The sequence below is a fragment of the Chelonoidis abingdonii genome, chromosome 15 (genome assembly GCF_003597395.2).
Source record: "Chelonoidis abingdonii isolate Lonesome George chromosome 15, CheloAbing_2.0, whole genome shotgun sequence".
NCBI lineage: Eukaryota > Metazoa > Chordata > Testudines > Testudinidae > Chelonoidis > Chelonoidis abingdonii.
In genome coordinates this window covers 4,795,639-4,821,639 of record NC_133783.1, presented here as the reverse complement: position 1 = coordinate 4,821,639, position 26,001 = coordinate 4,795,639, and the positions used below count along the sequence as shown (strand labels likewise).

Below are 26,001 nucleotides of genomic sequence, written 5' to 3'. Positions count from 1 at the left end.
CCCATCTTGGCTCAGGCGATCCACGCCCCGGAGCCGGGGAGGGCAGCAATGGTCTCAGCTAGGCGAGCAGGACTTGTTGGGCGGGCAGGGCTCGGGCTGAGCGTGGCCCCGCTTCGCTGCTACCTGTAAATCGTGTCTCTCTTGCGCCTCATCCAGCCCAATCGGCGGCTTCTCCGGAGCGGGGGCGCCCGGGCCAGCGGAGAGCCGAGCGCACGGGAGAAGGAAGCGCCGAGCTGCTGCCGTACCGTGACCATGGGGAACAAGCAGCTGGAGCTCTCCTGAGCTCAGCAGCCTCTGCTCCAGCAACCGCCGAGTCCCGAGCTGAGGAAAGCCCCCCGGGGTCTCCTTCATGCGCTCATTACCCGCCGGCGCCCGGGCCACACGCGTCGCGGGGGCTGCGAAAGCGCGTCTCCAGCCGGTGGCTGCAGCTGACAGGTAGAAGTGGAGCAGAGAGGGAGACGCAGACAAACCCAGCCAGGGCAGCGGGGGGCTGGTGTGTGGCCGCGTGCCCGGCGGCGGAGCAGCTGCCGCTGCCTCAGCCCTGGAGGAGGACCCTGAAGGATGGGAGAGGAGGAGGCAGCAGCAGCACGAGCGCAGATGGGCAAGTGGAGGATGAATTAAGATCCCCAGGAGGCTGCTGCCAGGAGAGAGTGGGGAGAGGCGCGGAAGGGGCTGGACTTGGAGGAGGAGGGTGTGCGCGTGGGGGTGTTGATTATTAATAATAAACAAGTTCAAGACTGCTACTAATAAACCACCGCCGGGGAGAGCCGAGGCAGAAGCTGGAAGAGACCCGTTGGGGGATGGGGGTGTGCAGCTCTGGGTACCTTGGAGAAGGCGCAGGTGGCTCGAGGCATTAGCCTGGTGGACGTGGGGGTTGCGATTTGGGGGGTGGGGTGGGGGCCGTGTATCTGGGAGGAAGAGGAGGCTGGGGGTGGGCATCTCCTCTCCGCAGCAGCAGCAGCAGGGGGACATTTGGCATCGGCCGGGGGGCCCGGGGACTGCGCGGCATGGCTGGTGAGGGGTGTCTGGGGGGGCGCTGGAGGTGGGGGGAGCTCTCCGGGGCCCCCGCGCGCCCTGCTAGTTGTTAGCTATGGCAAATGGCAGCGACGTCGGCAGCAGCAGCAGCGCCTCGGCAGGCAGCGGCGGCGGCATTAGAATGAGTAACAGCATCAGCGCCAGCAATCTCAACACGGACTCGTCCTCGTCCCCGGTCAGCGTGCCCAAGATGGATGCGCTCATCATCCCGGTGACAATGGAGGTGCCCTGCGATAGCCGCGGACAGCGCATGTGGTGGGCTTTCCTCGCCTCGTCCATGGTCACGTTCTTTGGCGGACTCTTTATCATCCTGCTCTGGAGGACCCTCAAGTACCTGTGGACCGTCTGCTGTCACTGCGGGGTCAAAAACAAGGTGAGCCCCCTCCCCCTGGCGGTGGGGTGAGGGTGCCCCGTCCGTGGGGGTGATTTCAGGGGGTCTCCAAGGAGCTGGGAGGGAAGGCGAGGGTTGTTTGGTGTTTATTGTAGGGTCGTGCACTGACGCGTTGATCCAGTGGCTGTGGCGGTGTTTTTGTAGGGTCGCCTTTTAGGTTCCGTGAGAGGAGCCGCGGCGGCTGAGTATTGTAGGATGGCTCTGTTTGGTGTCACTTTAGGAAATGTTTCCCCAGAGACGGCTCCATCTTCAGCGGCTGGTGACAGGAGAGTTCCCCTCTGCTGCCTGCAGCCCAGGTCAGTGCTGCCCATTGACATAGCGGGACAGTTCTGCGGAGATGGCCCCTAAGATGACTCTCCCCAGACTAGAGAGACCTCTCGGGGAAGGATAGTTCGTGGTGTTGGTTGTTCTTTGGTGACTTAAGTGGTTGTTTTCTTCCATGTCGCCAGGAAGGAAAAACTTGGTAGAATTCATTCCTCTTGAGGCTAGGTTCACAGGACCAAGCGCCTCTGGTAGGCTTCTGTTTGGTGTGGTAAATGTATTTTGTGAATTTGTAAGTAACTGCACTGGATCAAATTTTCTTCTATAATTTCCTCAGGATTTAGCACTTAAAGGTGCGTCAGAGTCCTGCCACCATTTACATATTACCATATGGGAAGTAGTGCTGTGAACGTGTCAGCTTCTCTGAGGTCCTCTTCAAAACCCAAACTAGGAGACTGATCATGGTTAAACAAAGATGATCATGATCATTCCTTTTTTTTTTTATTTGAGAGAAATGGGACAGAAAGTGTTAAGGTTTTGAATTTGCTAAAGTGGATTTTGAAAGGCAATTTAAGACCCCAAAATAGACTGGCAACTGGAGTTTCTCCCCTTCCTTTTTCACATTTTTTTGGATTACACATGGAATAATATCTGCTTTAATTATTCCTGGCACACACATACTCACAAGAACACACACACCTTTTAATATATGGTTGCTAGGTTGCTAGCTTGCTTTGACCTACAGTGTGCTACCTACCCCTCCCCCCACATATGATCTGGCGCAACCTGGCTGCACAAGAGGGTTATTTTTTTTAGCTGGAAATAGGAAAAAGTTATAAATTATGGTAATCATGTACCATCTTGGGAAATGTGATACAGTTCATTAATATCTTTCTTGCGGTGGGTAGTTTATGGTAAAGTTGCCTAAAGAAGAATCTCTTAATTTCAGTTGAAAATAATCTGGGTTTATAATAATTGTGCTATCAGTGGAAAATGTGGCAATTAAATAGATTGGGTAAAATGAAACTTTTAACTCAGGTTTGACTTACAGAAAAAAATACCAGGCAGTGGGAGATACCTTAGAGATTTCTTGTTTAATAAAAGTAACTGAAATGTGAGCTTGTGGAAGGAGAGATTTGTCAGGTGTGCTCATAGAGCTTAGTTGTATTTTATGACAATAAATGTGTGTTTTGGAAAATACTGGTACCCGTGAAAGGAAAAACTAAATTCCCAAGAGAGGGGTATGTTGCTAGATTTGTCTGGAGTTTCCCCCTCTATATTTTTAGTCCCCTCCTTTGCTGGTGGTGATGAGCCACAGAAGGCACAAAGGATATGGAAAATCCTAAGGGGTGATTGACATCATTGCCTACTTCTTCACCCATGAGATTCAAAAGCTAGAGCAAGCCACCTTTTAACAAACTGTTTGTTATAGTGCTTTCATAAATGTCCTTGGACTGAAAGTCCGTTCATAGGTGGTGGTCAGTTAAAGCAACTCATGTATGTCTTTAGGAAAGGCACATCTAAATTGTCTTCTAAACATGCATTTCAAACAGGCCAAATGTGTTTATTGAGTTAAATAACTGTCTGTCACCACTAGTCTGAACCTTTTGTGTTTGAGTTGTCTCAGAGCTTATTTACTTGTGCAGGGCAAATCCTCATCAAGTAGTAAGCCAGAAGCTTACACATCTTGGAGCTAAAATAGCAGCTCCATGATGACCTGTCTGTGGAAGAGGTTAGGGAGGACAGTGGAGGACTCTGCAGGCAGGGGGAGATGTGCACCTTTTTTAGGATGTACCTATTACATTTGTTCAGATTTTCAAGGATTTGGTAAAGAATAATTAGCAAGCCTCTAGTGCTGCCTTACTGGCACGCCCAGTAGTCCCACTGATTTCATTGAGAGTTCTGGGCGCACTAAGAATGCGTGATTGTACTGCAAATGCTAGAAAAGGAGCCTGCAACAGATACGAGCTGAAATGAGAAATGCAAGCCCCTTAAACTTCTGCACAAGCTTAATGCCCCAGGGCCACTTGGGAAAGGCTGGCGCAATAGACGTGTGAATATGCACACATTCACATGTATGTTATGTCCTCTACTTTGAACCCCCAGCAGAAGTACTGGGGCTGACCCATGTGTTTGGCATGAGAAGAGCCCTAGTATGTCCCTTTTCCTTCTCTGCTGGTGGGGCAGAGTTAAAATATCCTACTCCTTGTATCTACATAAGGAGTGGTCACAGTGTTCTAATAAATCTTTTCATCTCTGACTTCTTTGACTTATACTAAATAATTTGCTCATGTATAAGTCATAGGGAGCAGAATAACTTTGTCAGCAGCTGATCAGTACATCAAGTTCATGCAGATTCCAGGAATTCCATCACCTGTTATTCCAATAGCAGCAAATCAGTTGCTGTATGCTTTCTCTTAGAATCCCAGTTTAAAGCCTTGTATTTAATATTCCTGCAGGACTCTGTCAGATTCACTTTGTGGATCTAGCTCTTTTTAGCGGATGCATTGTATGGAGCTGCAGTTCTTTTTCTTGCTTTTTTATTTTTAGCTGCATTGTGTTTACAGTTGTTTTTGCACTTAAAAAATTTTAAACACTGTATTTAACCCTTTATGCGATACAAAATGTGTGGAGGCTGCATTTTAATTTTCTTAGGGATGGGTACAAGAGAGAAGGGAATGATAATGTCCAATAGAATGCTTTTCAAAATTCCAAAACTTTTGCATAGTAATATGAAATTAATACTGTAAATTTTTTATATTAACTGTTGAAGTTACAATTTATTTTGGACTGTAGGCTCAATTTGAAAGGTGGCAATATTTCTTTTTTTTTTTTTTCCAGTCTGCCAGAGAGAGTGATGTAAATTCAGATCTGTGTTAATCAGTACTTCAGACAATAGAAAAGTAACTGCAAATTCTGGTACTATTTTTTTTTTTTTGTTATGTATCTAACAAGTTACACATTTTAATTTTATTTTTGCAATGATGCCTTTAGTCTTGTTTTTAGAGAGTTGTAAAATGCTGTTTGTTTCTCAATGTCTTGTGTTTAGCGCTGCATCTTAAGTAGTAAGTAGCTGTTTTCTTATTAAGACTTAAGAAGAGGTTCTTGAGTATGGTTTGCTTTTTCTCCTCTTTGGCAAACCTGTTCAGTTCCTAAATTAGTATTTAAAATGGCAGAACATGAGATAGGAATAAGGTAGATTGGTCATTCTACTTGCTATTCTGTATGGCAATACAATAAAAAGATTCAAATATGAATAATAAGAATTACATTTGTGTTGCGTAATTTACACAATTACATTTGATGAGATTAAAAAAATAAAGGATATAATACCTTGTGCTTCAAGGCATAAAGTGATCACTACCCGTCTGAGGTTAGGATTGAACCACCTACTCCATGGACATAATTGTCCGTTACAGGTTTTCTTGGAACTTTTTTTGAAGCATCTGGTACTGGTCACTTGATAAATACTGGATTAGATGGACCTGCTACTGGCAATGCCTGTGTTCCTGAATGATACTACTCTACCTTCAGGGTGTTTGGTTATATACCAGTTAACCTCTAAACAAGCTAATCAGATTGCCTGGCCCTTGCACAGGTTTGCAGTGGAAAGAGAGGACATGTAGAATGTCTTTCCCGCAGGGATTCCATGGGTATGCAAGACAGGGAGTGGGCCCAATCAGGGGCACCTCTAAGTATTTTGCCGCCCCAAGCACGGCAGGCAGGCTGCCTTCAGCAGCTTGCCTGCGGGAGGTCCCTGGTCCCATGGATTTGGCTGCACGCCTGCAGGAGGTCCGCTGAAGCCACGGAAACAGCGGACCATCCGCAGGCATGCCACCGAAGGCAGCCTGCCTGCTGCCCTCACGGCAACCAGCAGATCGCCCCTTGTGGCTTGCTGCCCCAGGCACTCGCTTGGCGTGCTGGTGCCTGGAGCCGCCCCTGGGCCCAATGGGAGTCCTTTTGAGGAGGTGACCATATGCAGAGTGCCCTCTGGAAGGGTGGGGCATTGGCACTTTATCTGTGCTCCCTGGATCCCCAGAGGGCATTATGCCTTAGTTATTATGTCTCCCAGAGCTTCTTATGGTATGGCACGTCTTTGTGACAGCCCAGTCCATAGAGTTCACAGCTGTTTCTCTAAAAACAGATGTTTTGGGGAATTTGCTTGCAAATCACTGGGACACACCTAGTGAGTGACTGAAATTATTAACTACAAACCATAAAACTCCTCTTTGCAATTAACTTAAGCCACTTATTTCAGTAAATTTTAAAAAATCACATAGTGTTAGGGCTGGTTGAAAAAAAAAATGTCAGCTGTTTTTGATGGGCAAATTAGATTTTCAGTGAAAATAAAATTTACATGAAGTATGTGTTTTCCTTGAAATATTAGAATTTTCAGTCACAAACCAAACCCTAAACTGGAAAAAGTTTGCCATGAAAAGTCAAAAATTTCCCTGGAAGGGAAGCCCCATTTTCGGATCAGCTTTATGTAACATATAAATAGACATTTTAGCTTTTTATGGAGCGACATCTTAATCTGTGGACACCCCTCCAAAAAATCCAAATATCCAGATATATCAAATATATACCTGTATGTCAGATATACACATATCAGTAAGGTGGGAGCGTCCTCGGTTCAAAGCTGCCTATACCAAGCTTGTCTTGCCTCTCTCTTTTTAATACATACTGAACAGAAGCAAAGGAACAGAAGAGGATTGGATGGCTCATGAGATTAATAGTGAGTTACAGACCATTTTGCTTTTAGGTCAGAGGTCAAACCTGGCCAAGGTTGATAGTGACTGAGACATTACCATTTTTCTGGTTGACTGTATGAAACTACTTGGTGAGTCTGAGTTCTGTTTTTAGTGAGCAGGTTGCCAGTTGTGATGTGAATGTCATCAGAGAGGTCAAGGAGGGAAAGGGCCTTGAGAGCAGAGCTATCTTCAATTCTTTATTTGTTCATTACAGAACAGCAATTAGGCATCTGCATTGAGATGTCACACTGCTGTACATCACCCAGGCCATATGTCTGCTGTGGAAAAAAATGTGCTTTCAGTCTCCAAAGCTCCTAATTCTTTCCCAAATTAATTTCAGTGTTAAAAATGTAGATGATAAAAATAAACACAAATCCAAAATATCAAAGATCTGGATAGTGCTTTAAAAGGCAAACAAAAAGCCCTTTAGCAGGCCTTGAGTTAATCACTGTTCTGACTTAGCACCATACACTGGCTTTTGCAACAAATATGTTTGACAAAGAAAAAAATAAAAATCAAAATCTAAAGTGAAGTGCTCTAATATAACACTGGATTACCCCATCACATCACGTTGGTGTAAGTGTTACTATGGAAGCGACTAGACATCATGCTTTTTCCCAGTGAAGCACAATTGAAGCAACAACTGTGATAAGGAGCTTTGTGCTGTTTTGATTGATCCACATACCCAAGTCTGATGCCTGTGGGATTCCTGCATGCAGTATATAACCCTAAATGTAGATTCACTGTGAAAATTGAGAGTCTTCACTAGTTCTAAATATAACCTCTGTCTAACAGTTGCATGTTGGTCTGCAATAGAGAATGTGTGTGAGGCACTGCTGTAAGTCCTCTTAAAAGGACCTTTTAAATCAATCTAGCTTGCGACCTAAATTTTCTGAACAGGAGAGTCTTCTGTGGAATCCTACACTGAAAAACATAGACACTCTTGTGGCCCTTCAGTACAATCACAGGAAAGTGGATTGTGAGTTTCTCTCATCAAAGCTCCTTATTTCAACAGATCTTCATAGTGTGGAGCATGTGGTGACCAACATGCTAACTATGGAACCACAGTTAACATTTAATGTCCTATCCTGTTCCTTTAGAACCCAAATGACTTAAGTGAGGTTGTGTGTGAGTTTATGGGTTTGCCTGTGCGGCCCCTTTACCTGATCAGGCAGTAAACCAGCAATGGTGACATATTTTAGTGTGCTAGATTGTAGGATGGAAGTCCTAGACCTAGCTAGATCCAGGAATTTGACAATATAGAATATTCCAGCAGGATACTAAGGGGAAGAAGGAGGGGATCCTTTCAGCTTTGATGAAAAGTTATCTGTCTGGAATTGTATGAAGATCCTGGAATTTCAGGAAGTTGAATATTCACGTTTTCAGATTCCCAATCAAAATTTGTCCAGGGAAAGCTTAAAAAGCTGCACTCTGAACATGCATTTGGTGGAGTTTCTTGTCAGAGGAAATAGTGTGTGTGTGTGTATGTATATAAATATATAAAACATCTACTTAGAGGAAAGGAAATGCATTATTCTCCTGCAAGTTTGAATTCAGGAACTGAAAGGAAGGTGGGGACAAGAGATAATGTGTTGCAAGTAGAAGGGCATTTACAGAATTGATGGCTTCTGCTTTGAGCTCATACCTTGCTGAGGTATTTGAGCCCAATTCTTCACTGCCTTATACCTTGGGTTCTCATTTACTCCAGTGTAATATGTGTGCAAAACTCTACCAGAACAGAACAGTAACATTTTACACTTATTACACCTGTTATTTGCTCAGAGATAAATGACCACAAAAGGTGTAGGGCAGTGGAGAATTGGGCCCTGTATGCTTGTGTGTGTGGTTGGTTGCGGGGGGAGGGGATAAAGCCCCATTCATTTTATGAAACACAGAACAAGCCCAGCTGCTTTTGAGCAAAATGAAGACTGGAGGTACAGCAAAAGAATCAGTTAGTGCTTGGGTCTCTGAAGCTGGAGGTTGAATTTGGGTGATTTTTTTTATTTATTTTAAAAGTAAGTTAAATTTGTCAAATTATTCATGCATATATTAGTCAAATAATTATCCCAGCTCGAAATCTGGGTGAATTAATTATATGCACACACATGGAATAATGTATTTATTCACCTTATTTGACCAATTCTGATGGAGTTGTATTGCTATGGAAGGGCCCATTTTGAAGTCTAGATATTAATAGTCCCAGATTATATGCCAGTTTTGGATCTATGAAAGGAACACTTTATTCCCATAGATAGCATATGTGATCCTGTTTGAATGCAATGCTGTAAGGTTCAGTTTGATCTGGCCATGTTGCTTTTGGATGATCTGTGATATGCATTTGTTAGTTTGGTAGCTCCAAAGCCTGTTGAATTTGTTGGAAACAGTTTCACTGACTTCAGTGGGCTTTGGTCCAGGCCTTGGATGAGTATTATGCACATTAAAACACAAAAAAAATCTTATCTGTTAACATTTTTGATCATTAAAACTAAATTTTTTAAAAAGATTTAATCCAGTTTTCACCATTCATACTGTTAATGTACTTTTTGTATTTTACTTATCTTGGACGTGCTTGCTTAGCCCATTGCTGTTACATTTGAGTTTCTAACACTACAGGAGAAAAGTTAGAAACTTTTGTGTGTGGGGGGGGGTCACATTAACATTTTTAACTACTTCTTGGCCCCCCTGAAATGAAAATCTGGGTGCTGAAACTGTATTGATAGTACATCTACCATGGTCCATATCCTGCAAAGTGATCATCATGGGTGGGCATATGCACTTTTGCCGATCCACACAGAATTCAATGACGGAGCCATACATGGGCAAAGGTCTCTACTCACATGGATCAGTTTGAAGGACTAGGGCTTATGTTTGCAGCTAGGTCCCAAGCCTGCAAATCCTTGAGTGTGCACCTCACTTTAGTACTGTAAGCAGTTCTGTTGATTTTACCTGGGACTTCTCCCACTAAGTAAGTTAAATGTATACAAAAGTATTTGCAGGATTTGGGCCTTAGTTTGGTGCATTTGAAATACAGCGTTTCATGTATCCTTGCCAATATTTTAATAAACATGGCTACTAGTTGTACAAGTCACGTCACTTCTCTGTTCTCCATCTGTAAAGTAGGAGTAATAATACCATTTTCTTTTTCTTTCTTTGTAAAATGCTTTGAGATTTATGGCCGAAAAGCATTATATATAAGCTAGGATTGCATTTATTGTGTATAAAGGGAAATCCTTCTTCATGCTTTTATGTCCTTTAATTGTGTGTATCTAATGGCATAAAATAAATGCTGACCTAATTTGACAAATATACAGTATTCATGGAAAAACTGGAATTTATATTCAGAACTGAATATAAAATACATGGGCAAACAATATGACCTCATTATTATTTATAACGGGATAAACAAATACCTATTACGAGGTCATAATGCCACTGAGAAGCTATGGTAAAATTATAAACCACAAGAATGGAGCTTGAATAGCTTGTCACTAAAACCATCAGATAACGTTCCACCATGTTACACATTTATTCTTTGGTTTAATAATGTACAGAGAAGTACATTTAGAATACATCTTTCTGTTGTCCAAAAAGTTGTGGCTAAATACTTGTCTTACCTTTTTCTTTGCACTTTGCCTTTCTACACTCTATCCACTATGCATGAAATACTTTAATACTCAGATAACTCTTTGGTCTCCTTTTTGTTAAATTCAAAAGGAGAGACATTCAAAGGTTGCTATTGATAAGTTAAGAGTAATCACAGCATCACTGATGCAGTAGTTAATTTCCCTTCTCTATGTAAGGAAATACTGTTGTGGTTCACATACTCTGTAGTAACTATTTGTAAATGATAGCCATTGTATTTCAAATAAAATGGTTCAAAATATAGTGCTTTTCTTAAATATCTTAAGTTTTTTTTAATGAAAAGCTATGCTGATAAATTTATTTATTTTTGTGAATTTGAATGAGTATTCCATTGGGCATAATTGATTGAGCTGATTTACCAGTGGCTGGAGAGTTGTCTTATTTGGACTATGTGGGCCATGGGTTAAAATTTTGTCATGGTTATTTTCAATAAAAGTCACAGACAGATTGCAGGCAGTAAACAAAAATTCACAGAAGCCCGAGACCTGTCTGTGACTTTTACTAAAAATAAGGAGGGTAGCTGGCTGGGTGGGGGGGGAAGAGACGAGAGAAACTAATGGCTCCAGCCCTCATCACCTGTGGCTGTGCCTGAGATCTGTGGAGCCTCCTGCCGCCCATGTCACGGGGCTGAAGCTGAAACATAAAATGTCACACAGGTCTCTAAATGTCATAGAATCCATGACTTCTGTGACAAAATCTTATCCTTAGCCATGAGTGATGCACTTCTCTTGTTAGTTGTTCTCAGTTGAGTCCATTGGCCACAAGCGATTGAAGTCAGTTGAATTACAAAGCCTATTTGTTAATCATAAATATATGCTTCTATTGGGTTGTGGGGTTACAGTTTTTTGGTTATGATCCTGCAGACCCTTCTCATATGTATAATACCATTTAAGTCATCTAGACTATTTATTCACATTCCCTCTCCCCCATTACATAAGTGTCTGGCCCTTAGATTATATGTGATACAAACGCTCCCTTCCCCTCCTTTTGACTAGATGATTTCCTGCATTTCCTTAACTTTTGTATAAGTGAATATTTCTCACATTCTGTTAGATTATGCAATTGCACTAAACTGTCTTTATGTGGCACAGCCTTTACTTGTAGAGTCCTGTTTCCCTGTATTCCATATATACTTATATCTCATTCCACAAGTTACTTCATGTGTTAAGTTATAATAAGGCAAAACCTCTTCCCCCTTAATTGTGCAAGTAATGGTAATGGTTTTGTATAAGTAAAGGGAACAGGATTTTTACCCTATATCTTACACTTCTGAAAGATCACAAAGAACTTTACAAACTCTGTGCACAGAAATCTCTTAGGATCAGATTTTAAAAGATATTTAGGTTCCTAAAGAATCAGGTAGGTGTTAATATGGATTTTCAAAAGCCCCACCTTTATCTTTAGGTGCCTAAATACCTTTAAAAATCTGACCCTTAGTTCATTGGAATGCATCCACCTCTATGATGAAAAAAGTTCACAACTGTCCATTGTTAACAGTACTACCCAACTGTTTAAAGGTCTGATGCTACATGGTATTTAAGCATAAGGAATTGAAGAAGAATGGAACACTTAATTCCCCTGAACTATTAAATTAGTAATAGCTGTAACAGTATTATGCTTTGCACTAATATCATAGAACTCTTACATTAATTCTGTTAAAGTATGCATGATTTTTATGGGAAATTGTGCATTAGGTAGCACGTATGCTATTTTTGTTGATACGTGGCACTTAAACCAATACTTTCAAAAATAAATGCTTGAAGTTAGGCTATTAAATTCATATTTAGGCACCTAAATAAGTGGTCTGATTTTTCAAAAGTGATGAGCATTCAGCAGCTTCTTCAGTGGGAGGGGCTGGGTACTCAGCATTCTGAAAATTTGGTCGCTTATTGAGGTACCTGAATATGAATTTAAGATCTGAACTTTAGCCACCTGCTTTGAAAATGTTGATTTTACAGTGTTCTCTGAATTTCACTGATTTATACATAAATTCAACATGCTCCCCCTGTCGTGCACACCTCTCTCTCTCACACACACACTCACTCACTCAGGGTACGTCTACACTGCACGATTATTTCGAATTAGCTTAAACCGATATTACAAAACAGATCTAATAAAATCGGTTTAGTGCGTCCACAGTGGGATCACGAAATCAATTGTTTGCGTACATGGTCCAAAGCTACCATTGATTTCAGGAGCGGTGCACTGTGGGTAGCTGTTCCTCAGCTATCCCATAGTTCCCACTTCTGGGTTGAGAGCACAGTGCCTGAATGGGGCAGAAAACATTGCCCGGGGTGGTGCTGGGTACAGCCTTACCCCTCCCTTTGTGAAGGCAGCAGACAACCTTTTGGCGCCTCTCCCGGAGTGCATTGAGCAACGCCATAGCACAGCAATCATGAACCCTGAGATCACAAACGGATCCTGACCGTTGTCAACACCTTGCATACTCTCTGCCAGCAGCATTCAGTACACAGAGGTGACATTTACAGTACTCAAGGAAGTATTTATTTTACTTCTGTTCTTTATTTTTCACGTGCTGGGGGGGGAGGGGAAGAGACTTGACGAGCTGTTCCGTGAACCACGCAAGACACCGTGTATTAAGCTACAGACATGTGGGCGCTCAGCCAAGAATGCAATAGTTTTCAGAGACTCTGTGGAAACTGGTAGCTGTAGTCCTCATTACCCCCTCCCCTCCTCCATGAGCATCCGTTTGAGTCTCTGGCTTCCCGTTACGGTTGTCACGCACCGCTGTGTATCCTGGAGTTTATTTTTCAAACGCTTTGGCATTCCTGTTCTTTAATGGAGCTCTGATCAAACAGATTTGTTCTCCATACAGCGATCAGATCGAGTATCTCCCGTAAGTCAATGCAGGACTACTTTGCATTTGAACTGCATCGCCACCCGTGGTGATTAGAGCTGACACGTGAAAGCAGGAATGTCATTGTAAAGGTCTCGGGGTTTTCCTGTTGACTGGCCTGCCGCATCCGAGTTCGGATTGCGGACCAGAGCGGTCAGTGGTGCACTGTGGGATACCTCTAGGAGGCCAATAATGTCGATTTCCGTCCACACGAACCCTAATCTGAATTATCACTTTCGAATTTAGCGCTACTCCTCTCGTCTGGGAGGAGTTCCGAAATCGATTTAAGGAGCCGTTTAACTCGATATTAATGACGACGTTGTGTGAACGGGTACAGCGTTAAATCGGTATATCGGCCATTAAACCGATTTACAGTCGCAGTGTCAGACTCAGGGGAGTGTACCTCAATGTGCGATTAGCTTATGTACAATTTTACAAATGCTTCAAGGCAGTAACATTTGGTACATTAGTCTGCAGCATTTATACCCGTCTAGCCCTAAATTTCTTTCAGCCTAAGAGGCTAAGGTATGGCTCCCACACAAACAAGGGTTTTGTTCAAAGCTGTTTGCTTTTCAAATAATTTTAATAGTTTGGTAAGTGAGGAACAATGCTTTTGGTTGGTATTTTTTGGTACTCTCCATTCTGTTGAATTTGTGGGGATTATTCTGAACAGAATATGACATGAATGGCTACACTTATTCCCTTTATGGGCTGTAGGGGGTTATTTATCCACAGGTGCTTTGTGCGTGTGGGTGTATGCGGTCTTTCAGTTTTTCCTTTAAAGAAAGGTAATGGCTTAAGTATAGAAGACCTACATTCAACTCCTATGCCAGAAATAGAGAGGTTTTGTACAAAACTAGAACACATCTCTGGAACTAAATGTATAAAATGCCTGCAGAAATAAAGACACTCCACCATTAATATACAGTAGGATAAGAGACCTGTGTAATACCAGGTTATAAAAACATTGAGGTGTTCTGGTAACATTCTAAACTTCAAAAGTGGCACTTGTGTGGCTTGTTGCTAAAACTACAAGATCAAATTTCATGGGATTTCATGTTTATTATGTTCTTTTGTATACAAGAGAGTAAAATGTTTAATTTTGAAATGGCTAACATTCATTTTTTGAAACAGCTCAAGGGTACTGCAAAAAAGTGGCAGACTCTAATACATTGGGTATAGGAATGCAGGACTCTTGTTCAGTCACCACAGCTCAGGTGCTAAAACCCTTCATTAAGATTCAAGGTGATTATTGCCGAGTCATACCGACAGCTAGGTCACATTTTCTCCAGCCAGGACATAAAGGGATGGGAGTGTCCCTTCTGTCTAATGGGTATTAGTGCAGAGGAGTTGCCTAGATCGGGCTGATTTTGAGTTAGTAATAAATTCAAACTCCAGGAAGTGTTTGTTAGCTCACATACCCTGAATGAGAATCTGTGTTGAGGAGGGAGTTAGGGACTCAGCCCATTCATAGGTACTGATAACAGTTCTGATCCTAGTATGGGGTTGCCAAGCCTCCAGGATTGTCCTGGAGTCCCCAGGAATTAAAAATCTCCAGAAATATGTCCAACGAAAATTGGCAACCCTAAGTGAGACAGGGTGTCATGTATGGAGTGCTTCCAGGACTGCGGAGGAAGTTTTGTCCGTTGAGTGCCTATAGGATTGGGACTGTAGGCTGTAAGTTCTTAAAGTCAGGAACTGCTTCATTTTTTTGCTCTACAGAGAGCATGACGCAAACTTGTTAAATAATATCATGTGGTAACTGCAGTGGTAAAGATTTGGGGAGAACTGTAGATGAGTTATGACCCATTTTGTTAATCTCCATGCCGTTGTTTTTTATCAATGTATGATATGTAACATTTCCTACCCATCTCTCTTTGCTGCATTACCGGGGTGGGATTTCAGTCCAGATTTTTCCAGCAGACTGGCTTGTCTTTATTGCTGGCCTGTATATTCTCACTGTATTCTGGCACTGGGAACACCTGGAGCCTTTTGTAGCAGGCTGGCTGATGTCTTCAGTGCACTCTGTGGATGGGCATCTGGAACCAGCTGGTTGGCAAAATTTAATGACAAGACGCATGACTCTGGATGAAACCCCGCTGCGCTAAAAATGTCTTAGATGGGCTCTGACAATGTCGCTGACTAGTGTTGACATAGCTACTTTATTATGACCTCTTTATTTTCTCTCAGGCTTAGGGGTTTTGGTGACCCTTTGCAGTTTGTATAGAGATAGACATGTGCCTCATATGTTGAGACTGAGCTTAAAAGGAAACAGGTAGTGACAGGCTATATTTAACAACTGCTTCCTAATTCATCCAGTATATAAAGAGCTCTGGTGTGAGATGATGGGTGAAAAAGTCAATGTGTGACATTAAAGAAACAGAATGCTGTAGAGTCTCCTCCAAAAGCCACCGAAGCCAATGGAAATATTCCCATTTGTTTCAATGGGTTTTGGTCCAGGCCCATTATCATTAAAAATCTTGGTCCTAAAGTTTTTGTTTTCAAATACTTAATATTCAGAGTTTCCTATGTTTCCATTATTGCATAGTTTTTTTTTAATCATCAGTGGCTGAACTGAAAACTCGAAAAAAATCATTTTGTTTTTAGATTGTTTGAACTTCTGTTTACAAAAGAAATAAAATATGCAGTTAAATTCAAAACAAAAATGCATTTTGAATTGAAACATTTTGTTTAGAAAATGTGAATGCAAACCATTTCAGAATTGTTTTCCTTGTTTGTTTGTTTGGGTTTTTTGGACCAAAACATTTAGGTAAATTTCACTTGAATTAATTAAATGTTTTGGTTGACCTGAATCTATCTATCTATCTATATATTTTTTTTTTAGGTGAAAAAAAATTTTAGACAATTTTTTTTGCCCATCTCTAAGAGAGACTTAATTAAAATATGTTTTGAATTTATTATGGTTTTCCTGTCATGGTTATGTCTTCCCTCACTGACTTTAACTATTAAATAGTGCTGCTGTGGGCCGGTAAGTGTCTGCTATGTTTCACCCCTGAGCTCAACACTTTTCAGTGGTGTATCCTGAATGTAGTTTTTGTATTTGTCTTTTGGATCCTCTGGGAATATAGGCATTATATGTATTGTGTAACTGTCATAGAAAGACAATGGCCATGTCATTTATAATCGGTGGAGATAATCATTCCAGGTGACTTGAAACTTGCTGATCTTACCACCCCAAGAGCTGATGGAAATTAATACGTTTACTTCTGAAAAGCTCAAATCAAATTATTGTGCCTTAAGAGAACTATAGCAATCTTTTAGTCAATAACACAAAGATGTTCTACTAAGTGCTTGTCTCCATACAAACAATTTTAGTTTAAACTGGTGCAAACTTCTGTGTAGACACTCTTGTTCTGGTTTAAGAGTGGCTTGTTTTGGTTTATCCTAGACCTAAATGATTTAAGCTAAGTCGAATCAACCCTGGGTTAAATTGAAGTAAGAATCCATGTATCCTTTTGTACTAGTTTAATAAAATAGCTTTAAAATAACAATTTAAGTTAACCCAGTGCAACTCTGTGTATGCAAATGCTAAGGATACATCATCTACCCCCAATACCCTCTTTAAAAATTGGTGGTACTCCTGAGCCATTTTGGCTATTTTTGGACTATTTGGGGCTACTTTTTGACTGCCAGAAGCTGGGACTGGATGACAGAAGATGGATCAATCAATAATTTCCCTCTTCTGTTCATTCCCACAGAACCATCTAGTACTGGCCGCTGTTGGAAGACAGGATGCTGGGCCCGGTAGACCACTGATCTGACCCAGTATAGCTGTTCTTATGGAAAATCACACCACAAATCCATTGTGTTTTTTAATATTGTGTTTGCCTCCACATATTATAAATGCTAAACATAGATGCTCTATTGTTATCCAATCAATATGTTTAATATAGTCACCCAGTTATGTTATGTGCCTGCTATCATATTTGTTTACTCATGCATAGATTCCATGTTTCTCATTTGTACAGCAGCTAATTGCCAGAAATTGTACTATGTCTCTTCAGTTCTACAGTATTGCCAACCTCAGATATTGAAAAATTATGAATCAAGCCTAAAAAACTATGGTATTTGCTTAAAAATCAAGAAAAAAAATAATATAATATGGGTTCTTTTTTTGTCCTCTGATTTCCGAGCCTTGGTAGGTACATTTGATTCACATTTTCAAATTTTTCTCCACAACCATAAAAACAAAAATGAGTTTTTAGCTCTTAAATGGGGAGAGTCTCACATCTTCACAACTCCATAAATGTGAGTGTATGACAACATAAAATATCTTGAGACTTGCAATAAAATTATAAGAGTTGGTAACACTGCTATGCCATTCTGTGTTCCTTTTTGATGGATTTCACTGCTATGCAGAGGGACATCACAAAGCCATTGCATCACTTAAGCCCTCAAAATAGGAAGTCAGAGATGCATAGATGTTGTGTGCCTCCATTGCACAAAGATGAATTTGACCCTCAAATAAAACCAGGATCTTCAAAATGCTGCTATAAAAGAGGCCCAACATGTTCATTCCCTTCATACACAAAGTACTCATTGAATTCAAAGCTGGCCTTTGTGGTCTTCACAGCCCTCAGCTACATCCCAACCTGTTTGGGGGATCTAGAAATACAAAAAGAACCTAGAGATACAAGGTGGCTAAGGATAATATTTTTTACTGGACCAACTTCTGTTGGTGAGAGAGACAAGCTTTTGAGCTTTCACAGAGCTCTTCTTCAGGTCTGGGAGATGTACTCAGACTGTTTGTCTACACAGCAATTATCAGGAGGTAGCCCTGTTAGTCTGTATCCACAAAAACAACAAAGAGTCTGGTGGCACCTTAAAGACTAACAGATTTATTTGGGCATAAGCTTTTGTGGGTAATTAGACACCTGCATTTGGCCCATGCCAGCTGACTTGAGCTCACAGGGCTCAGGATAAGGGGCTGTTTATTTGCAGTATAGACATTTGGACTCAGGCTGCAGCCTGAGATCTAGGGTCCTAGAGCCAAGGCTCCAGTCAGAGCCCAAATGCCTACACCACAATTAAACAGCCTTTTAGCACAAGCCCTGCAAGATCAAGTCATGTGGCACAGGCCAGCCACAGGTTTTATTGCAGTATAGACATACCCAGAGTGTCATAGCTAAATACAAGGTGGAATGGATTGTTTAGCGTAAAATATGTGATAACTGCTTAAAGGACCATTCCAGGTGAAGTGGCCAGGTAATATCTCTTGCAGTCACGGATATGGGTGAATTTATAGATTGTCCATAATAAGGCATAAATGTCTCTTTTAAGTCCATGATTTTTAGTGTCTAGCAAATTTATGAATATAAGCTCCTAGGCTCATCCTTTGAAGGTGTTACGCAGAGAATCTAAGTACTATTTGTATCACAGTAGTGCTTACAGACCTCACTGAGATTGGGGGGGCCCTACTGTGTTAGGCAAGTATATACACCTAATGACAGTCCCTGCCTCCAGCATTTCATAATCCTAAATTGACATGATGGACAAAGGATTGGAGGGGAAACTGAGACACAGAAGTGAAGTGACTTGCTGTGACACTTTACGGGGGTAACCCAGGTGTCTGGGGTGAATCGCCACTACCTGCATATAGCTTCAGGGAATCTTATCTGTGCCCACCTGTGGAAGGTCTAAAACTACCAGCTACCAGCATTTTAAGTGCTTCACTTCAGACTACCACGAGCCTTGCTGTTGCCCTCGACTGGCTAGCAATTTATGAATCCCACTTTGTTACCCTTGAGTGCCCAGTCCCTTACCTTCTTGAAACCCACAATGTACATCAATACATTGCCTCTATGGAAGTGGTGCACCTTGGGTTACTGGCTTCAACTCATTTCAACATCCTCCTTAGCACAAGGCACTTACATGTTTCTATAGGAAAACCAAATTGAAGTATATTTAACAAGCTTGAGTTAAAGAATTAAATAAAAGCATATAAAATGATTTTGAAACATAAGGTTACAGGTAAAAGAAAAACATAACATGCAATCTATGCCCTATATTTATTAACATGTTACTTTCTTGTCTGAATAAGGTATTGCACACGGTGCTCGTCTAATCTAGAGATCTGGGATCCACTTTTCTGGAGACACACTCTCACTAGCAGAGTATCTCCCCATAATTAGTAACATCTTGGGCCCTTTCTCCTTCTGTTACAGTGTCCCAGACATTTTGTCTCCATTAATAACCAGGCATTTCATTAACTTCAGCTCAGCCCTGAAGGTCCTTTGGCCAGAATAGTTTCTTGGGCTTCTCTTGTCTTTGGCCCCATCTACACGACGCGTGAAAATCGATTTTAGATACGCAATTTCAGCTACGAGAATAGCGTAGCTGAAATCGAATATCTAAAATCGAGTTACTCACCCGTCTTCACCGCGCGGGATCGATGTGCGCGGCTCGCCATGTCGAATCCGGAACTCCGTTTGTTTTGGTGGAGTTCCGGAATCGATGTAAGCGCTCTCTGGGTTCGATATATCCCCGTCTAGACGAGACGCGATATATCGAACCCCGAGCTTTCGATTTTAACGCGCCGAAATGGCGCGTCGTATAGACGTGGCCTTTGTAAATGATTAGGCCTGCGGCTGGTCCAGACTGTAAGCACAGGGCTTGGCTGGGTTGAAAGATGTTGAATGTTCTCGCTCTTGATTGAGTTAGCTGAGACCCCACTCTGCCTCAGGTGATGTGGCTCATCTCCAACAGTTTTAGAACATAATATTCTACATTTTATATATCACTTAAAATATTTCCTTTACAAACAGCTCACAATAACTATGATGATCAGCTAGTTCATAGCAGAGAACTGACATGACCCCCTTCAGGAACGTATTGTGAGGATTGTTGGACACAGGTATAATATACCTTTCTGGGTACCTCTGTGTTATGCCTGCTCAAGTCCACTCAGCAGCTTAGTGGCAAAGTCAAGATTAGAACATAGATTCTTCCCTCATGCAGAGGCCACTGTAATACCAGCTAGATCCCTCCCTATCTGGATGGTAGGTTATCATCTTCATTTTACAAAGAACTATAAAGTGTTAAAATTCACCAGAATGTACATGAAAGCTCCCCTCATTCTCCACCCTGGTGGACTCCTTTCTTTTTACATAAAACAAATCACCTGAGTTTCTTATATCTCAAAGAATTATATTGCTAACCCTCCTCAAAATTCTCAGGACAACCCTAAGCATGTGGGACAGTACGTGGTTACAGTGGAGTAAAAGACATTGGCCCACTCAAAAATGCAAACCCTGGTGAAAACCATGGGAAGTTCAGAGGGTGCAAGTAATGCAGCACTAAACTATTAGTGGAGTAACACCACCACCTGCTTGATATCAGCAAGTGCAATGTTGTACTGCAACTAGATACTGCTAATACACCAAAAAGGCCTATAAAAATGACTAAACCATTAAAATTCCTATTTTTGGTGTAAATTCAGGCTTTGGTTACTGTAGGTTATGAGATTTAATTTATTTACTTACAAGGAGACATGAGCTCCTCAATAGATTGGAGTCATTTCTTATTTCATAAGAAGAGATTCTGTGTCACAATGCTATGCATGTTATACAGTATTTGCTGCCTATATATGTAAACATTCTTAGGATGTGCTTGGATGAGCACTGCTCTGCTGCTGTAATAAAAAGACTATTCATACTGAAGAGAATTCTTGAACTGTCTTATATACATACAGTTTATTTGCATAAATAGGGCATAACACCATGTAAAAGTATCTAATTTTTTCCCTCAGTTGGTAAAGGTATTTTTTTCTTATAGATAAGTAAACATCTTTTTTTTCTTCTTCTATTTGTCACATCTCTCAAAGGAGAGAGTTGATTCCTGTGTTGTGCTAAAGGTTTGATATATATATAGAGAGAGAGAGAGAGAGAGAGAGAGAGAGAGTACTCATTTCTTAAAGCATGTGTACATCTCCAAAAAATAATTCTACTTCTGGAACGTGAGGGTTTCCAGTAAATATATGCTTGTTAATTGTACTATTAGTTACTTTGAAGAACTCATGCTGTTCCCAGATATTATTCGTGAATGTAGTATTCTGTTCTTAAGAGAAAAATATCTCAGTGTCAAGGTTCTGTCTTTTGTAACCAAGAAAGGAAAGATTGAAGGTGCCTGTCGATGTTCTATTTCTTTGAAAGCCTGGGAGACAAGGCTAGAGATAATAATTAATAATACATGAATTGTATCTAAAATGTACCCATTTGACTTTTGAGCTGATGCTAACAATGATGGGGGAGGAGAACAGGTGAAATGATCTGAGCCAAAATAAACATGAAATACATTGTACAATCCATAATGTCATTGTTTGATATAAGGCAGATGATGAACAACCTAGCTCAAAAATCAGTCTGCTTTTGTTCAGAGCAGCATTTATGAAGGCAAATAGACTTCATGTAATATTCTGTTTTAAACACTTGAGATTATTATTATTAAATTTTATTTTAAGAAAACCTAGGGAACTGTATCTTGTTTTCAGAATGGATTAAATACATTTAGTGTATTAATGATGCATTGGAAATAACAAAGTATTTTAGATAGTTCATAGAAAAGAGTCCAGCTGCATAGAATTTGGAAATTTGTTCTTCAAGCACAATCATTTTATAGTTTTGAATTGCTGAACAACTCAGTTTTTCCCCAAAATGTAGATTATTGTAAAAACATTTTCTATTGTTCTTGGGCTTTGTAAAAATAAAGAAAAATCCTTTTTCATAATTTCTCTGGGCAAGATTATGGTGTTCTTAAAGAAACGGGCATCTCCAATCCCCAGTGCTTCAAAGTCTTTGCAAGGGAAAGAGATTGCAAACAAAAATGAAATTGCTTTTTTTCCCTGTGGGAGGAGTGCAAAAATTAAACAGCATACATACTGGAAACTTGTAAAAAATGGTTATTTGTACCTACCTAAAAGAATGGGGGTATTTCCAATATATTCTTTCTAATTTTGACAGTGTCCCTTAATATTTATTCCAGTTTTACTTTTTACAGATCAAAGTGTGGTTCATATATCATTGCCTATGATATTCAGCATCTGGTAATACCAGGTTTCTTAGGGTACGTCTACACTGCACGATTATTTCGAATTAGCTTAAACCGATATTACAAAACAGATCTAATAAAATCGGTTTAGCGCGTCCACAGTGGGATCACGAAATCGATTGTTTGCGTCCATGGTCCAAAGCTACCATCGATTTCAGGAGCGGTGCACTGTGGTAGCGTTCCTCAGCATCCCATAGTTCCCAACTTCCGGGTGAGAGCCACCAGTGCCTGATGGGCTGAAAACATTCCCCCGGGTGGTGCTGGGTACAGCCTCCCCCTCCCTTTGTGAAGCACAGACAACCCTTGGCGCCTTTTTCCCGAGTGCATTGAGCCAACGCATAGCACAGCATCATTGGCCCTGAGATCACAACAGTTATCCTGACCGTTTGTCAACACCTCGCGTACTCTTGTGCTGACTATACTGACAATAACTGCAAGCAGTGAGGAGAGGAGGAGGCATAGCTATTGCTGAGCGGCAGTGAGGACAACGTATGGGTGAGATGGAGGCCGAATCTCCTATACCGCTGTGCCCAGCGTTTTGGAGCTACTGCTATTAACGGGGCTATCTTCTCCCCATTGAATGCTGAATTGTGCACGGAAACAAGCACAGGATTGGGACCGCATTGTGTTAACGCATGTGGGACGATTCGCAGTGGCTGCGAAACTTTCGCATGCGTTAAGATGCACTTCTTAGAACTTTTGTGACATGCTTCCCCTGCCCTGAAACGCCATTAATACCAAAATGAGAGCAGCCCTCACATGTGGAGAAGCGAGTGGCAATAGCCCTCTGGAAGCTGCAACGCCAGACAGGCTACCGCGTCTAGTCGGAAATCAGATTTGGAGTGGGCAAATCTACTGTGGGGGTGCCAGTGATGCAAGTAGCAGAAGCCGTCGTTAAGCTGCTGCCTACGAAAGTTGTGACTTTGGTAACGATTGCGGTATAGTGGAGGCCTTCCTGCATGGGTTTTTCCAACTGTGGGTGGGCCATACGAGGAAACCCATATCCCTATCTTGCCCCAGAGCGCCAGTGTGCCCCAGTACGGTAAACCGCAGGGTGTACTTTCAATGTGCTGCAAGCACTGCGTGGACACACAGGACGTTTCACCCACATCCACGGGATGGCCAGAGGCGTTCATGCGCTCGCGTCTTCAGGAGCACTTAGTCTGTTAAACGGCTTGCAGCAAGGAATTACTTCCCCAGACCAGAAATATACCGTCTGGGGGATGTTTAATGCCTGTAGTATCCTTGGTGACCCAGCTCCCTTGATGACATGGCTCATGAAAGCCATACACTGGCAGCCTGTGGACAGGGTCGAGGAGTGGTTCAACTACAGGCTGAGCAAAGTGCCAGATGGTGGTTAGATGTGGCATTTGTGCCTTTTAAAGGTCGCTGGCGATCATTATTACTCGTCAGACCTCAGCCAAACCAATGTCTCCGCTTGCTATTGTGCTTGCTGTTTGTGCTCCACAATCTTTTGTGAGACTAAGGGGGACATTTTTGGCTGGTGCGGAGTGCTGAGGCAATCACCTGGTCGCTGAGCTACGGAGCAGCCATGGGCCAGGGCGATTAGAAGAGCCACATCTTGGAGCGCTGCGCTCAGAGGAACCTTGAAAACGGTTCGCACGGCCAGAGGTACGGTGTGTGGAACTCTGTTTGCTTCCCTTTGATGAACCCTCCGCACTGATGGACTTATTCAGTGTAAAGGTAACCCCCCTCCCCCTTTGTACAGGTTGGCGAATGAAATTAATTCAGGTCTCGTTTTAGAAATCATTTATTATTCATTAAAGTAATTTGCATGTGTAAAATCATGTGTTTTTCCTTACTACTTTCCCTGTAAGCAACCCACCCCCCCCTTTTGACTGTATTTTTCTTTATTCAAAGGAAACTATAAAAGAAAAGCAGAGAATTAGAAGGTATCCCTGGCTTGCTGTTGCTTTGGGAAGGAGGGGAAGGGAGAAGCCATTAAGCACATTGTAGCGTAATTACAGCCTTTTCTTGAACTGCTGCAGGTGTGGGAGTAGGCGGGTGAGAAGCCTTCCCCCACGCGTTTCTTACATTGTCTGGTGAGGGAGATATGGGGGACGTGGGCTTGCAGGGAGTGTTATACAGGCTTGCAGCGGCACTCTGCACTGCGCTGCTCGCCTGGATCCACCATGCGTTGGAGGAGTATCGTTGAGCACGCAGCGTAGCTGTGCAGTCTCCCACGTTGTGTCTCCTGCCTAGCCCTCTCAGATCGTTCCTGGATCTATTTCCTGTACTTCCTACCATCCTTCCATCATTCTGTTTATCGCCTTCTCATTGTTGTGTACTTCAGTAATTTCTGTGAACATTTATCTCGCGTCTTCTTCTTCCTCCGCTGTGTTCAGAGCCGCCCTTCGTTTGATGCATAGGACTGCAGAGAAATGTCAGCTGCTCTGGGGAAGGCAAACCAAGGTGATAAGTATGTGGAAAGATACCTTTTTACAGATCAATGATAGTACTCTTTCACTAGAACACTATCCACCTTCGAGCACATTGATCCTATACCACGGCTCGCATTTTGTATTCGTTTAAATATTCAGTGTCTGTGTGACTGGTTGCACACACACGACGCAGGTACGGCCAACCATACATCTCAACGCGCGATGTTAAGTAAGCTTAAAAGTTTGACTTCTTCCGCCGTTCATACTAACCAGTCGTCTATATGATGCCTTGCTCCTGTTAAGAGAAACCTGCAAAGCCCAACCCCCCACTTTCACATCCACCAACGCACATGGTCCTATCATTCAATCGCTGCTAGTGATCACCCTACTTCACCCTCCGCAGCGCAGTTGCTTGGTAGCTGGGAAGAATCCTGCTTTGCCAGACTCTGGCAAACTCGTTCGCGGTTATCCCTCCTCCCATCCCCCCGCTGGCCCAGTAGCAAATCGCCATGTCTGCCCCCTTTTACTTCCTATTTTACAAGGTAACAATGGATTGATATCTCTCTCCTGAGAATACCCACCGCAGGAGGCAGATCGTTTGGTTCGTGCAATGCCTTCGTGCAATGCCTCAGCTGCAACATACCAAATATCTTGCAAAAAAAATGCGGCGTTGAAAAGTTACCTACTATGGGGAGCGGATAAGGCTGCCTTGGCCAGACATGTTCTCATATCATAAGGCTTTTTGAGTTCCTCCACGATTGATCTGTGGATAATTTGGAGGATTTTCGGCTCCACCCAGATTTATGTAACGAAATATTCCTGTAACAGTTAATTGGCTGCGACTAGTGTCAATGCGATCATTAAAAAACCATCTTGTTTTTATCCGTGTTTGTCCAGAATGAAGAATTTGTGACATCTGCTCCCAGTCCCAGACCTGAACTTTTATGGCGTCCACATCTGGTCCTGTCCCAATACCGGACTTTTGGCTGGTCCAAATATCTGGGGCTTACCTGAAACTCCCCCAGCTCACTACCAGTTGGATATTCCCGCTGCCACCATCAGGAATTGATGCTGGGCCTGAATTCCCCCTTTCCTCTCTGTGGTGTCCCCAAACCCTTCGTTGGACCCCAGATTCCAATCCTTGGATGCCTAAATAGTCAGGGGAGAAACCCTCTTCCCCCTTTCCTTCCCAGGCTTGCTCTCTTGGGCTAGCCTTTGTGCGATTACGAAACCGGGTTTCTCTGCTTCCAGAGATAAGCGTTCTCTACCCTCAGGACAATTGAGATGCAAATATGCCAACAGCTTGGCTTTGCCTTTTCCCCGTGCCTGCCATTTGCCGTGAGCGGAGACAGGAGATACCTGATACATAGGTGGATCTTTCTTTTTTCTCTTTCCCCGTAGCCTGTTTTTTTCCCTGAAAAGCAATAGGAAATAGCCCACAGCCTTGGTTTCCCTTCCCCTGTTGCCTACTAGGAAAGAAAACTCCCACCAGTTTTCAAAAGAAACTTTGATATAAAAGGATAAGAAGTACAAACAATAATCTGCATTAAGAACTCAATCAGGCCTTTGCTATCGAATCTCTCTTCGTTTTTTTGT

General features: G+C 42.3%; 1 protein-coding gene across 17 annotated transcripts in view; it reads left to right on the top strand.

Annotated features, from left to right (window-relative positions):
• Window positions 1-1,049: 1,049 nt before the first annotated feature.
• The window catches only part of KCNMA1 (potassium calcium-activated channel subfamily M alpha 1), a 902,086-nt gene continuing 877,134 nt past the window's right edge, over window positions 1,050-26,001 (top strand). For all 17 annotated transcript variants that reach the window (XM_075072755.1, XM_075072754.1, XM_075072751.1 and 14 more), the window contains exon 1: window positions 1,050-1,408. In XM_075072755.1, coding sequence (XP_074928856.1) covers window positions 1,091-1,408 — 318 coding nt within the window. In that variant the 5' untranslated portion in view covers window positions 1,050-1,090. The remainder of the gene's footprint in view (window positions 1,409-26,001) is intronic.